Genomic DNA, 14969 nt, shown 5'->3' with positions numbered 1-14969 from the left:
CAGTGCAATAAGTGATGTTTTGAGAAGCACGAGTAAACGGATGTGAAAGTGAAAATAGTTTTCACACTTTGCGAAACTCACTTCTAACGTTGGATGCTACAAATGCTCCATAGTCAATATATTTATAAATTCCTGTTTCCAAGCAATTATTATACATTGTAATAATGTTTTCCAGTTATCTGGGTCTTTAAGATCAATATTTCTCATGTTCCACACTTATGATGAGTCCCATACTATTTCCTTTCCGTCGGGCTTTAATTCAGTCAACGATTAAAATGGACATCACCACTTCTCATTATACATTCCCTGTGAGCAGTTGTCATTTGAAAATCATTGTTGAAGACCAAAAAATGATATGCTGGTTTTTACATGTAATTTAATTTTGCAAACTTGATAAGAACGAAAAACAATACAAAACAAAATACACTGACATGCATCAAACTACACATTCCAATGGGTGTTCTTGAAATGTAATTAAAGTTAAATACGTTATTTGTGTTAACTTAAATGGAAAAAAAAAAACAATATCATGAACAGGGAGCACATCAAGCTAGTGATTGGCTTGGGTCGTTGTGCCATTAAAAATATGCCTGTTTTAAATGAGTAAACATAGCTACTGCCCTTTTTTCAGGGCAGTTCTTATTAGACCTCTGCATACTAAAATACAAACAAAAATAAAACAACAGAGGCACCTTATGACACAGAAAAGTTTTTTTTTTTCATAAAAAATAGAGGGAATATGGGAAATGTGAATTACCCTTAAAGCCTACCTGTAAATGCCAACGTAGGAAGTACACAAAACCTTTAAATTCATTCCACAAATGCAGTTCTTCCTTCCACCACAGAGTAGTGCTATAAAAGCAGATGTATTCAATGCGTGCACATATTATTGTGCCTGCATTGATCTTTTTGTCCTTAGGAAACCCCAAAACAACGCTGATGAAAAGGAATGAATCACTCTACAAGATATTAGTCATAAGATCTAATTATGGTAAAATAGCAGAAATGCAACAAGAACTTATCAGACATCCTGATATCAGTAACATCTTAGACTTTGTCTTCTTCAGAGGTTAACCATGCTCCCCCTACTGTAAACATCAAACTCCTTAAAACGTAGATAGTCTTTCAGTCTGGGAGGAAGAGGAAGGAAGTTGACAAAAACTGGGGCTCTCAAGCGCAGACGGCTGAGGTGCTCCCTTATCCTCAACCGACACAGGTGCTTCAGGCTCCGTGTGTTTCCTGTCAGTCAAAAAGAAAATAAACAAAAGCAGTGAGTGCACTTTAGGGTACATCATTTCTGGCAAGTAAAAAACAAAGAAAGGTAATCCATCCATCACAGATAGAAAAGTTCTCACTTTGAATATGACATATTTCTGGCCACTGCTTCTGCTGCTGCAATGTCTCTTTTAGTTTTGGGCAGAATGAGACATGGTCAGTGTAGTCCAGCATGATGCGTACAACCTGACCAGATAAGGGCTTCAACCATGACACTGTTATAACCTCGCAGAACTGTGAAGGGTCAAAAAGGCATTGGATACTTAAATATAAATCTGAAAAAGAAGTCTCTTGTTTCCAATCTTACTTTCATGCAAATGTCTCACCACCATGTCTTTGATGACTGAGGTTGTCCAAGGAGCGTAGTCATGAGAACTGTCACCATATGGACAGTCAAAGCAGCGCATAACATCATAACCATGGTTCAGAATCATCCTCAGCATGACTTCATCCTTCAAGGCATATTGCAGGGCTGAGGGGAAGTGAGTGGTGTTGACCCGGGAGTAGTAGTTGACATTTGCTCCGTATTTTAGCAAGGTGTTGATAAGTTCATAGTTGCCCTGTCTGAGGGCCACCTGCAGGCACTTGACAGGATCCTGGTTCACCATTGCTCCGGCCTCTAGCAGTAAGCGGGCGCAATGAAGGTCGTTGTTGGACACTGCAAAAAAGAGGGCAGACCTGCGCTCATCGTCATAGCTGCGGCGCACCCTTGGGTGCAACATAAAGTTTGGGTCAAAGCCAGATTTGAGCAGAATTTCTAAACACTGGACATGTCCTCCAGCAGCAGCAGAATGAAGTGGACTCATTCCACTTTCTTTGATAGCCTGTAGGTTGGTGACTGGGATGAGGATTTCCAGTGCCCTGTTAGAGTCAATATTTAGTGTTAAAATTGAATATTAGTTGGAAACTTGTCTGGAAAATGAGAAAGTGAATTTTGATGTTCCTTACAGTCTGTGTCCATGGTATGCCACACGATGAATTGGCAGGTGCCCACTGTAAAGAGGAAGGTTGGGATCTGCCCCGTGGTCCAGGAGCAAGGAGATGATATCAGGGTTTCCTGAAGCTGCTGCATCAAATAACACAGTACCAGACTCCGACTCTGACCTAACATGGGCTCCTGAAATATAATGTAGGCACCATAAAGACACATATTGAAAAGGTATTTTGTGGTCTTAGGGCTCTTATTGTCTGCAGTCAAGAGAGGCAGAATGAGATTTTCTGGTATTTGCAGGATAAAGGTAATATAAGCGTTTGTCACACATCTTATCTGTGCAATTGAATGATATATAGTTTGACTTATGCATTTTTCATTTGCATTATCCAACCATTACCCTTCACAAGCTACGCAGGAAACCAAAAAGGAATATTCATCGCCTTATTTACCTTTTTCCAACAGAGTCTCCACCACATTCAGATGTCCGTTCTGTGCAGCCAACGCAAGTGGAGTTTTCATTTTAACATCAAGTGCATTCAGATTGGCACCTGACTCCAACAGCAAGTACACAAAGTTCTCCAAACCCAAAAATGCAGACTCATGTAGAGCAGTCCTGTTTAGTGGTCCTGTTTGGTCTACATTGGCATTGTACCGAAGCAAAAGGGTGGCTAAGTCATACTGGTCATTTAGAATAGCTGTGAGTCAAAGAGAAGGGGAGGAAAAACAACAGTCAGAATATTAGGCCAATGCTAAGCATGGCAAAATGAGCTGATGTTTGATACCTGCCACCAATGGAGAGTCCTGCTCATCATTTTCAACATCTGGGCTGCAACCATTCTGTAACAGGAATGTGGCGTTCTGTCTCAGCCCATGAAGCACAGCAAGAAACAGCGGTGTCTCACCCTTCAGAGTCCGACACTGAGCTGCTCCTGGGGGTGATGCTGGAAGAAAATACCCAGAAGTGAATCAACAAGTAAGACACACTGGAAAATGTGGGTTTCTACAGTCAAATGTTCTCACCTGAAAATATAATCTCAAGTATTCTTTTGTTATCCTGCACTGCAGCCTCATGCAGTGGGATCCATCCCCTCTCATCAACTCTAGACAGAGTCTCAGGTTGCTCTGCTAGTCTATCCAGTGCAATCTCATCCCCTAAATATGAAAATTCAGAACTTCTGATGGTTCACATTTCTCTGAATAAGAGATTAAAAAGTTAAAAAAGATTAGCTTACCCTCCTTGATAGCTTTGAAAATCTCATCAGGGTCTGCGCTGGGCTTCAGATCACTAGTGAATAAGTAATTGCAAACATACAAATGAGCATTTAAATTTAGATTCAGCTAGTACAATAAATATTGTACATGTCAACATTTTCTCAGTAAATGTTTCAAATAAAATTCCCAATAAAAATTTGTGTTAAAAAGAGAATTGCTCTGACAAGCAAGTTCTAGATAACGTTGCTAAATGTAATCAATAATAAGTAAAAAAAAAAAAAAACACATTTTGACAACTTCATGATGTTTCCTGTACCATATTTTATTTGGTTGTAATTTTGATCCATTCTTCAACACAAGCTGCCCTCAAACCTTGAAAGTCCCAGGGGGCCTCTTCCCTACCTTATTTTCACAAGTTTTCAATTGGATTTATGTTGTATGACTGACAGAACTGTTTTGCCAACATTTGCTCTCTTTCTCTAAATACAGCCAACAATTTCCTCAGCTGTATTTTTTTATTATTGTGTCATTTATTTATGTATTGTTTATTTAGGTAATTTGTACTTGAGTGTCTTTGTTACTCTTTTTATTAAAAATAGTAAAGAGAAGCACTCAGTGCTTCAGTGCTTTCTGAATTTTTCATTATTTTTCTGATTTTTTTTCTTCTCTCTTCCAGATCCCCCATCAGGGCTTACCGTAACAAGGTCAAGAGGGTGTTGAGAGAGCTATTTTCTTTAATCCATCACACATTTCCAGTGTTAATTAGAAACCTATTTGAGGGCCATTTATCAGGAATAAAGCCATCCATCCATTGTCTATACCTGCTCATGTTTGAAGGCTCACAGGGGGGAATAATTCAGCTATTTGGAGGTGAATTTCATGTCATTATATATTAAAAATATCTATTTACTGAGAAGAAAATTGGTATGTACAGTATTTATTTTTCTTAATGTAGCCTAATCAAAACTTAAGAGATTCTAACCTCGGATTCAACCCTTTGAGTTTTCTATACTGACTCAGACTCTGTTCAATTATGTATTGCGTCGCCTCATCCTCATCCAGGTCATCCTCTGACTGATAAAAGTCATCTCCTGTTTCAGAGCTCATCTGATTGTCAGGGAAAAACAGTGGAGATAAAGGTGCTCTGAAGGAAACATCCAATAAGCAAACAATAACTTATATATACATGCGACATTAACATTTGCAGTCCTGAGGAAACAATACATTTTAGTCAAGATAGAAAAAGAAGTAGCCATACTTTTAGCTCCACCAAGTAGATTCAGGATATTTTTAATCAATATTCCTTTGCAAGTTGTTGTACCAAACCCAATAACTGTTAAAGCAGATGTTCAGAGAATAAACATTATCTATGTTTCATAAAGCTCAGAGCAAAAGCATGAAGATTTACAACATATATTTGACTTGAGATAGCATTTGTTACATACAGTAGTAATCTCAATGTAACAGAAAAAGTGTCGAAAAGACACCAAAAGTGAAATCAAATTCCTACATCAGAGCACAGAAATGTAAAAGGACAAAAGTACATCTCACAAGGTTAGAGACCCATAACATTGACAAATTAATTTAACCAGCTAAAATGTTCCTGTTCAGTGTTCAGTGTTTACCTCAAGCAAAATGGCTGTTCTCCCCTGGCAGTTTTCACACTAGTAGCCAGTGGGGTCCTGAGTGCACACATATACTGCAGCTATTTATAGCTCCCTCCCACCATAAATATCAGATCACAGGGTTTTTACAAATAGCACCCCACGCTGACCCACATAACACTGTAAACAGCTGACCAGTTTAAAGATATCTTCAAATGTTGCTTACTTGATATCTTGATAACAATAATGAAGTCCTTGATAACAGAAACAAAAAGATATTGACCTTTCAAACTCTATATAGATTGATTTGAAATCATAGTTTTTTTAGTTTGTGTACATCACTGACATTTGAGCTGACATACCGATGGTGTGTGTAAGCTAACAGATCTAATCATCAGACAATAAGCAATTATTTTTTTTCTGGAAGAGCGCAGGCTTTACAATCTTGTGTTTCTAGCAAAACTTGTTTTGCAACATCAAAACTCTATGACTGATTTTCATCCAGTACATGTCTACAACTATACAAAGCTATTTATAGCTTCTCATTACAAAACTGAATGAAAATATTGAAAAATTTGCCACTTTTGAGTGTCTCATCATGTAAGTACTTATGACATACTGTAATTCCTAATACTATCATGCACGGCAGAACTTTGGAGAAAAAAATACAGTCTGTGCAAAGATCAAATTGAAGCATTCAAGATGTTTCCATTAATTGATAAATAATATTGTAGACTATTTTTTCTTTCTTTTTTTTTAAACATCATTCCAACTTTCTGGTTTGATATATCATAGTAACTACCCGGAAAAAAAAGTACTACCAAACAGTGTCTCATGCTCCATAACAGACATACTTGACAATTTGTCAAATGCAGGAATTGTATTTATTTTCATACACCAAAAACTATTATGCAGTAGTTAAATCTCCAGCAAAATATAATCTGCCCTCAGTCATCAAGCTGGCACAGCATGGCCACACCACGCTTAATCCAGTGCTGCGGGCGCTTGCTTGTGGGCAACATCATTGAAATGACAAAATTGGTGGAGTGCCCTGTGGTAGAGAGAGTCCCCTTCCTCTCACTGGTCTTATAAAGAGGGCAAACATACAGTTGGTCAGGTGGAGTGGTGCTGCCCTTTTCAGCTGTGTCAGAGAGAAGTACACAAAGTAATGAACAAGCAAATAAAAAAAGGTAAGGACAAAGATAATGAAACAATTAAAATTATAAATAGAATGACAAAACAAAATTGGAGTTGTAAAAATATCTTAAAAAGGTATCCACACCCCTTGAATATTTTCATGTTTTAACTTGTTACAACTGTAATTCATTTTACGTAATAGACAAACAAAAGCTCATACGTGGTTTTTAAAATTATTTTACAACTGAAAATTTGTAAGTGTTTTAAAAGTTTTAAAATATGTGTCTGTTTTGCAAATAGTGGTCAAAAATAACACGCTATAGACAGTGAAGCTACAATTTTTGGAACAAAAATTGTAGCTTCAAATAAAATTGGAGTTATAGTTATAAAGAAAAGTTTAACAAAGCATTAACTCAGTGGGGTGTCATCACATTTATCAAGTGTAAATAAAATTACATCTTTTAATTTAAAATTCCATATCACCATAACACATTACTTAAAATATCAAATATTTGTCTATCACATAAAATCTCAATAAAATACAGTCAAATTTTGGGTTTCAACATTACAAAATCTGAGGAAGATCAAGGGCTATAAATACATTTGCAAAGACATAATTTAAAACATAAATTACATTTAACACAAGTTTTGAATACTGGGACTTGTGATGGGTACAGAAAGGCCAGACTTACTGGGTTGTATCCAAATGATGGGCATAGAGTCAAACAGTATTTTGGGGTACTGCTCAGCCAGGACTCCACTGATGACAGAAAGATGAACAAAAGTATGATGCAAAGATGTTTTTCTGCATAAACTAAACGTGCCACATTACTCCAAGTTCCCAGATACGACATTTATAAGTTTGATGCAGTGAAAAATGTCACTCTGTAGTCCAAGTAAGGCCTTGGTTTTAAGCTACCCATTGATGTGGTTCGTTAATCATGTTGTACAAAGACCCCAAGTGTACTTGAGACGTCACAGGAAAAGATGTAAAAGGTTCCCTTCAGTCTGCTCATCAGCCTCATGCAGAGATGGATAATGAGGTCATCTACTTGAGCTCATTTAAGTGATGGTGGTGGCTTTTATAGTTACTTTCAGTAACTATAAAACTGCTAAACTATTTTTACTGAGAGAAAAAACATGATGCGTGTCTCCTGCTCACTGGATCATTAATAATCTGAAAACAGTTCCTCTTGTAATTTTGGAAAGCTCCCATTATAATGTGATGATTTTTAACACGAGACTTGAAATAGCTTTCTCTGTGTCTACTTTTATGTTCACTCTGCATGTTTAAATATTCCGTGCAGCCAATCCTTACATCGTGTAGATATTTTCTGAAGAGTTTGAGTTCAGAGAAGCGCAAGGCCATTTGTCAAAGTTATGTTGTTGAAGACATTGTGCTTGTGATTGATGTCTTGGCAAAAACTACAAAAAACGCCACAGGTGACAAAACTCACATTGTTTTAAATTCATTCCATATTTTGCACTTTGCACTGCAGAGCTGTACATTTGTTTAGAAATGTTTTGGTACACATCTTGTCCCACTTTAAAACCAGCTAATTACATCTACCTGTCTCTGTCCCATCGAGCTCCATCGACAAACAATCCATGAACGTAGACACCATCGGCGGGTGCCGTCTCTGAAGTATCGAAAGAGAGAACCTGGAGTATAAAAACCAAACAACTGATTTTAGAAAAATCAGACTGAATATTTGACACGTGAAGTCACAGCGGGTGTTTTATACCTCAAAATCAAACCCTAAAAGATCAATGGGGATATGGTATTTCCTGGCGTAGTTTTGCATTGCCCCAGTTAGGAAGGCCTGGGTAAAGAAGAAGCCAGACATCCAGAACACACAGGGCTTTTTGGTTTCATACCAAGTCTACAGGCAAACAAAGTAAAAGTGAAAATTGAATAAAATTTTAAAAAACCTCATAGTTCACTTTTTGCTTAAATAAAATTTGCTATATGCAATTCTTGTAGGATTTTTTACCTGTAAAAACTTAAGCCTAGAAAGAAAGTCATTGATGTAACTGCCCAGGGGCTTCAGGCTTGGGTAAGAGCGATTTGCCCATTTCTCTGGGACCTTGCCGACAATCAAACTGCCTGCAACAGCCTCCAGATCGGCATCCATCACCACTAAGCCCTTAATAGCTTTCAAAAGGTTCTGTAGACTCACACGGATGGTACTGTACAACCTGAGAAACCAAATCAGGAGTTTTAAATTACGTAGACTGATTGGAGATTTTAGTTGAACAATCGTTCATTGTTCGTACGTGTTATAGCGCTCCATTTCTTGGACAAGGACTGTGTTCATACTCTCTTCATAGCGGACAGGGAACTTTAGGAGAGCTGCTTCTGTGTCAAAATTATTCGGAAGCTGGAAAAAAGACCAAATGTATAGACTGAATTATAGATCGTCTTTGTAATAAAAAAAAAAAACTGAATAATCAAATTAAAAATACTTTTAATAAGCTGCCAGCTATTTTTTTAAAGTGATTGAAGTCTGTACTAGGCTAAACAAGAATGTCCTCATATGTTTCAGTTCGGTGAAAAAAATGTTCATCTTTTATTTGCAAACGTCACTGGTGAGCAGTAAAATAAACCAAAACTAGAAAAATCTACGAGGCAGAGAGAAGTGCTGGCACTTTGTGCAATGATCCTAAATCCAACTATAAATATGACAACATGGATTCAATAAAAAAAACCATCTTATGTATTTGCTAAAAATGTTGTCTTCTACATTTGATTAGACTTATTTTTAAGAGCAAACATATATAAACATGTCTACTACTAGTCAATCTGTGTTTCCATAACTCAGATACAGAAATGAAAAAAAATATATATAACTGAGGATGGTTGCTGTTATCCTCTATACCCTTAAAACAATAAAATCCCATCTGATCATTGTTTTGAGGTATGCAATAAATGTTAGGAGAAACTAAACAGTTCATTCATTGCTTTAGTAACAACTAACAGAACATTTTATAATTGATCCTTTTAACTTTGAAATGGCCAATGCCAAGTTATGGCATTGGCATCAAGGTCTGTCTTCCTTCCACTAAATGACATTAATATTAATTACATTGAATAATAAATTAATTGGTTTCATTTATTTTTGCAGTTGTTGACATTTATATGTGCATACCGATGTTAATAACACAGTGATGAATGAAAGACAAGTTTGAGTTGGTTTATACCTGGGTGAGGATGTTATTGGCTATATCAAACAGGGTGTGATCACCCCCAGAGCTGCTCCCTCCATTCTCCCCACCACCCTGAGTGAGTAGCAGTGAATCAAACAACAGCTTTGTCTGCTGCAAATCTTTGGAAATGTCTACATTTTCATGCATCCCAAACACCTCTGGATTTTGGCTGAATGGAAGATTCTGAAATACAAAGTTAATGTTACTCATACAGTTTAGGGGAAACAGGGGGAAAACATTTACCCAGATGAAGAATATGTATACCTTGATAAAGAGAACATAATCATCATAGCTAGATTTGGGTGGAGCAAAATAATCACCACTGGGTGAGAAAGGGTAGCGAAATGTCTCAATGATGTCTTTGTTGTAGAAATCAGCCAAGGTTGTCAGCAAGAGCCGCCGGTCCCAGTCATCTGTCACACGGCCACCGTAGTTACACTCTCCAGTCAGATATGTTATGGCCTCTAAGGGCACCTCCTCATACTCATTTATAAATAGCTACAGAGATAGGAGGTGAGAGTTGTTTTGAATTTGTGAAGATAAAATCTCCACAACCATTCTTGAGTAAAATACCTGGAGTTGTCTGATGCTTATCCGGAGGTCAGACTCATTGAAGCCATAGGGAATATTCCAACCCAGTGGGCCAAACTTTTTCCTCTCCTGAACAAGTGCATGGAAGAAGCACAATCCAAACAGAAGCTTTTCCCAAATCTAATGAAGGAATCCACAAGTTATAAAAGGCCCTCAGTGCAACAGATGAATTTTAATTAATAGATCCCAGACTAACTCACCAACTCCTTCTTGGGGCAGTTATTGAAGAAGTTTGGGTCAGACACAGGGTCAGATAAGTAAGACTGGAGGAGGTTGAGACGGAGTCCAGTAGGGGGCTCATTGGTCATTTTCACACCATTCTGAAGGATAGTCACTGGAAACTGATTTCAAATATACACATTTGGTAATTTTGGCTTGATCTTTTTCCACTATAATATGTAATCAGATAAAACAGTTTACCCTAACTGTTTGAAATTGAGTATTTATGTATCAAGCCTTGCAAGAGTATTCACACCCCCCAACTGCTTTCAGATTTTGTCAGATTATACCAACCACAAACTTTATTGTACTTTATTAAATGTTTTTGTGACAAGTCAACAAAACAAGTGCATAACTGTGAAGTGGAGGAGTTTGCCTGATTTGGCCTGGACTTTGACTGGGCCATTGTAACACATTGACATCCTTTGATGTAAACCATTCTATTGTAGCTCTAGCTGTATGTTTAGGGTTTCTGTCTTGCTGGTAAACCTCTGACTCAGTGTCAAGTCTTTAGAAGTGTCTTTCAGGTTTTCAAAGATAATCTGCCTTCATTCTGCTCCTTAGTATTTGAGTTCATCTTCCACATTTTTACAGACTCTTAATGGTGGGACAAACTGTTAACATAGTAATATGTGTCTTTCTTTTAATAATGACTTATAATGACTGTAGTCAAGTAAACAGATTTTTCCACCCTTGCCACAGGTCCTCCAGATTTGCCATAAAGCTCTCGGCTGCTTTGCTGATTTTGCTCTCATTGCCCAGCCTGTCAGCTTAGACAGACAGCCATGTCTTGGTTAGTTTGCGGTTGTTCCATACTTTCTCTGTTTTTGACAATGGATTAAAAACTATTTAATCCATACAACAATATTGTTGTATGATCTGTCCACGCTTTTAACTTTTCCGCTTTAAACCCAAGGACCTCTCCAGTTCCTTGGGTGTTATTCAAATGTAAAACAACCAAGTTTAGAACAAACATCTGAGGCCTTCACACAAAAATGTGTTTATAATGAGATTAAATTACACACAGGTGGACTTTTTGTACTAACTAGGTGACTTCAAATACAATGGAATTTATTATGTCATTTTACAATAAATGGGCTGAATAAACACCACACTGAAAACCATGCTTCCTTTTCAGTTCTACTTCACATCAATCCACCACTTTCTAAATCCTCAAAAACGCATTGAAGTGTGCAATACTTCGAGGGTTATAAATACATGCACAAAATATTGTGCATGTATTGAGTGAGCCTGTACCTTAGGTGATGGGTAGCTTGTGAGCCAAAGGCGGAAGTCTAGGTGGCATGTCGCAGGGCTGAAGTTCTCGCAGATTTTTTCTAAGCTTGTCATCCAAGAAACGGCCAAGTGACAGTTCTGCAAGCACACCCATGATCCCTCCTCCATGGCTGTTGATATCATTTTAGAAGCAATAGGACCCTGGCCTTGACCCAGAGAGATAGCCTGGAACTTGTTGCCGCTCATTTTCTTGTCATTGGCAAACTTTAACAAGCCTACAGGAGGACATTGTTATTTTTAATGAGATGTGCTTAAAAGCTTTTTGAAAATCTATCTTTTGTACTGACAAACTCACTAGCCATGGGGTCGGCTCCTGGAGAAAGCACAAAAACAAGTGGGATGGTGGAGTTGGAGTCCAGATAGCTCTTACCCAAGTCAAAGGGAGGAGGCTGGACAAATTTCTTCCCCAGATTGGAAGATACATATTTAATCATACCTGGCACCATCTTATCAGGTCTAAGACATCGAATAACGATCATTTTCTGCAGGGTACTGAGTTGGTCACACCAAGGTGCAGGCAGAGGAACATTGAAGGGCTCCTTACTGTCATGAATAGGCTTAAAGTCATCTGGATTATTGATGAAAGCCTCTCTGTGCAGTTAACAACAAACAAATTCATTATTTACAAGAGAGACCATAAAAAATGGGTATATGGAAAGAACAGCTACCAATGTATTTGGTTGAATAATTACTGCTTTTTACTTTATGCCTTGTAACCCATGCAGTTCATTGGCTCTGCAGATTTCATCCCAGCATTTTTCCTGCAGCCAGCTGGAATCTGGGTTAGGAACAGTGTTCTGCAGACCTACTCCTCCGGTCAACAAGAACATGAATTCTGAATGTTCAAGTTCCCCCTTTGCTCTGAGAAAGTATTATAATAGGAGTACAAAGACACAAATATACAATACATAAATTTGATAATTCTACATAGTCTCTTACAAAACAAAACAAAAAGTGAATAAAAGAAACATTGCTTTGTTACTTACAGGAGCAAATTGCAGCAGAGGAGAAAGGAGAAGAGGAGTTTGTCCTTCTCAAAGAGAGATCGGCAGATGTTGCAGTACAGGTTGAAGGTGAAGTGATCAATTAAATACTGAAGTCTTCTCTCCAGAATCTTGGACTTGTTACTAATCAGTAAAAACAAAATATATCTAAGTTCAGATGGAGAACAGTCCTGATCTTTCTCAAAGAATATTAAAGCACAGCTATTTTTTTTCTAAATGTAGAAACCAAGTCTTTAAAGGCCAGTAACTAGCTTTAGTTTTTAATGAAAGACATTTATTTTTTCTAATGGTGTAAAATGGTACAAAATCAAATTATTTATATGTAATTTATGTGTGGTTAACTGATAATGCACAATGTGTGTGACTTTTCAGTTAAACTGTTAAAAATATTTAAAATAATGACAAAATCAAAGCACTTTGGATGAAGAAAAAACGCGGTTCACAATCTTATTCTAGTTAACCAAGCTTGTGTATTTATTTTCTTTTGTCAAATGAGTATTCTCAGATTGTGTCATGTGCAATGAGCAACTGTTAATCATTTGCACGTATATAACTCACCTGTCTTGTATGGAGTTGACGTAGAGATTCACAAACCAGCTTAGAGAATATTGATACATAGGGTCTATGTTGGTCAAATCAGCGATACTGAAGAACAGGATAGATGAGTGCTTGGCAATAGGTCTGTAACCTTCTCTAGATTCTGCGATCTTGATTTCAGTTTTCTCTGCAATCTTGGAAATGAATACAACGAAGGGGACATAAGTTACTTTATAGACTCATTAAACTATCCTTCCTAATTTGATTTGTTTTGTATAATTTATACCAGTTGTTTCTTTGTAATCTCATTGGACATGATCTTTGCAGAGTCAAGAATCTGAATAGCACTCTCATCCTCCAGGATATTCCCCTCAGAAGACTGTAGCGTTTCAAGGATTTTGTCTTCAATTTCCTTTAATTGTCTCTTATTATCAGCTGACTGCAGAATCAGTGCGTTTCTCTCCTCTTCCAGCTCTGGCCTGTAGCACACAAGAGAAATTTGTGGTTCTACAAGCTGGCTGCTTGCACAGACATAGCTCGAGATTTTTCAAATAAGGTTTTGTTAATAAGGTGTAAGCAAGTAATATCTTACCCAAAGCATGTAGCTCTGAGACTTCATTTAGTATAACAATTAGGAAGGCGGGCCGAGACCAAAACTGACTTTCACCATCTTAAATGACTGCATCTCCAAACACATGATCAAATCAATGAACAGCAGTTTGTGACTCTTTAAATCATTGTCGTAACTGTTACACAAAAGCTAATTATTATTTAGGGTGGAAGAAGTACTCCATAAATGACCTTCCTTTGTGAAATACAAAACATAAAAAATAATTCTGGTGAGATTATGACTGTTAATAGAAGCAAAACGAAGTAAAAATCCAAATTATACCAGCAGTTTAAGGCGAGGATATTTTATTGATATTTTCACTGTCTTTCTCTTTTTATTAGGTAGTTACTCTGACTAGAAATAAATACATCACATTTTTTGTTCTCTGTATGTGTTTCACACAGAATATCACTGGTGGCAACCAGACTCCTTCCTCGATTTTCTAAGAAAATAATAAGAATCAGCTTCTGTGTGAAGAATCACACAATGTAAACAAAATGATGGGTTAAAGAGTCATTAAAGGTTGCTTTCATAAACCAATTAGACAGTCTTAACACAATAAAAGTCTGCTTTGGTCTCTGGCTCTCTTGGATTAGCTGTTAGCTCCAGCTTCTGGTACCAACCTATCTGGATTTAGACTACGATTAAGAAAACCTCAAAAATCCAGCATTTTCCTTTTGACTTAATCCAGTGGTGTAAAAATAGTAAGCATTTAATGCTACCTCTCCTTAGCAACTACAATCCCCAGCAACTGGTCCTCCAATCCCTCTGGTGTGATCATGAAATTGAGTAGAGACACTTTGGTAGACAGTTCTGGCAGGTAGTGTGGGTTCCTCAGCTTTGTGGTGATGTAGAAACGGAAATCTTCTGAATACTCGATCACAGACTCACCAAGCCTGATGCAATTTACGCCAGCTATGTAAAATCAAGAAGTTTGTAAACAGAGAAAATTATTTTGTAATTTTAAATCACAGATGGTCCTGTGGTTGCCATTAAAACTCACGCCACCTTGTTTGAAGATTTGTTTAAGCAGCAGTGGTTCCAGAGAAGGGTCTAGCTCTTCTCCTACATTTTCCAGCAGTAAGGGTGTTCCAAATTGGATGCAGTTTTCTAAGGTTCTTATGTAGTCTGCATCTGTTAACTTGATTGCACTCAAGTTATTTTCCTTCTCTGAATTCTTCACCCACCTGTTGGCTTGACCCTGAGGGTCAATCATTAAAGGCCTACAAGAAAATCAGATGAACACTATCTTTACATTTAATCAGAAGTAATATTTCTTTTCACACTACTTTTAAGTAAAAATAAAAAATCTTTCAGCAGTAGATTAGAGAAACAATGACATA

The 14969-nt window shown here is 37.3% G+C and overlaps 2 protein-coding genes across 5 annotated transcripts in view; both read right to left on the bottom strand.

Annotated features, from left to right (window-relative positions):
• Positions 1-356: 356 nt before the first annotated feature.
• On the bottom strand, positions 357-5793 carry asb14b (ankyrin repeat and SOCS box containing 14b). Of its 4 annotated transcripts, none has more exons than XM_028024308.1 (11): positions 5047-5084; positions 4680-4754; positions 4404-4565; positions 3442-3494; positions 3230-3361; positions 2992-3150; positions 2659-2904; positions 2224-2392; positions 1602-2136; positions 1356-1509; positions 357-1239 (listed from the first exon to the last, which is right to left on the bottom strand). In XM_028024308.1, exons 3-11 carry the CDS (start codon positions 4526-4528, stop codon positions 1064-1066), a joined length of 1749 nt encoding a protein of 582 aa, XP_027880109.1. In that variant the 5' UTR covers positions 4529-4565; positions 4680-4754; positions 5047-5084; the 3' UTR covers positions 357-1063. The 4 variants fall into 4 exon arrangements, with proteins under 4 accessions (XP_027880109.1, XP_027880115.1, XP_027880102.1 ...); XM_028024314.1 differs by having other exon boundaries at positions 4404-4528; XM_028024301.1 differs by lacking the exon at positions 4680-4754 and having other exon boundaries at positions 5047-5793.
• dnah12 (dynein, axonemal, heavy chain 12) overlaps positions 5398-14969 on the bottom strand; it is a 30555-nt gene continuing 20983 nt past the window's right edge. Inside the window, exons 56-73 of the mRNA XM_028024332.1 lie at positions 14635-14849; positions 14349-14541; positions 13303-13495; positions 13038-13210; positions 12462-12602; positions 12178-12336; positions 11771-12066; positions 11437-11690; positions 10161-10301; positions 9943-10080; positions 9634-9867; positions 9364-9552; positions 8440-8543; positions 8157-8361; positions 7908-8045; positions 7733-7824; positions 6855-6922; positions 5398-6166 (exon numbers count right to left, since the gene is read on the bottom strand). Coding sequence (XP_027880133.1) covers positions 5973-6166; positions 6855-6922; positions 7733-7824; positions 7908-8045; positions 8157-8361; positions 8440-8543; positions 9364-9552; positions 9634-9867; positions 9943-10080; positions 10161-10301; positions 11437-11690; positions 11771-12066; positions 12178-12336; positions 12462-12602; positions 13038-13210; positions 13303-13495; positions 14349-14541; positions 14635-14849 — 3127 coding nt within the window. The 3' untranslated portion in view covers positions 5398-5972. The remainder of the gene's footprint in view (positions 6167-6854; positions 6923-7732; positions 7825-7907; positions 8046-8156; positions 8362-8439; positions 8544-9363; positions 9553-9633; positions 9868-9942; positions 10081-10160; positions 10302-11436; positions 11691-11770; positions 12067-12177; positions 12337-12461; positions 12603-13037; positions 13211-13302; positions 13496-14348; positions 14542-14634; positions 14850-14969) is intronic.

The sequence above is a fragment of the Xiphophorus couchianus genome, chromosome 1 (assembly GCF_001444195.1).
Source record: "Xiphophorus couchianus chromosome 1, X_couchianus-1.0, whole genome shotgun sequence".
In the NCBI taxonomy this organism is placed as follows: Eukaryota; Metazoa; Chordata; class Actinopteri; order Cyprinodontiformes; family Poeciliidae; genus Xiphophorus; species Xiphophorus couchianus.
The sequence above is the reverse complement of the archived record's forward strand: the minus strand, read 5'-3'. Positions and strand labels throughout refer to the sequence as shown.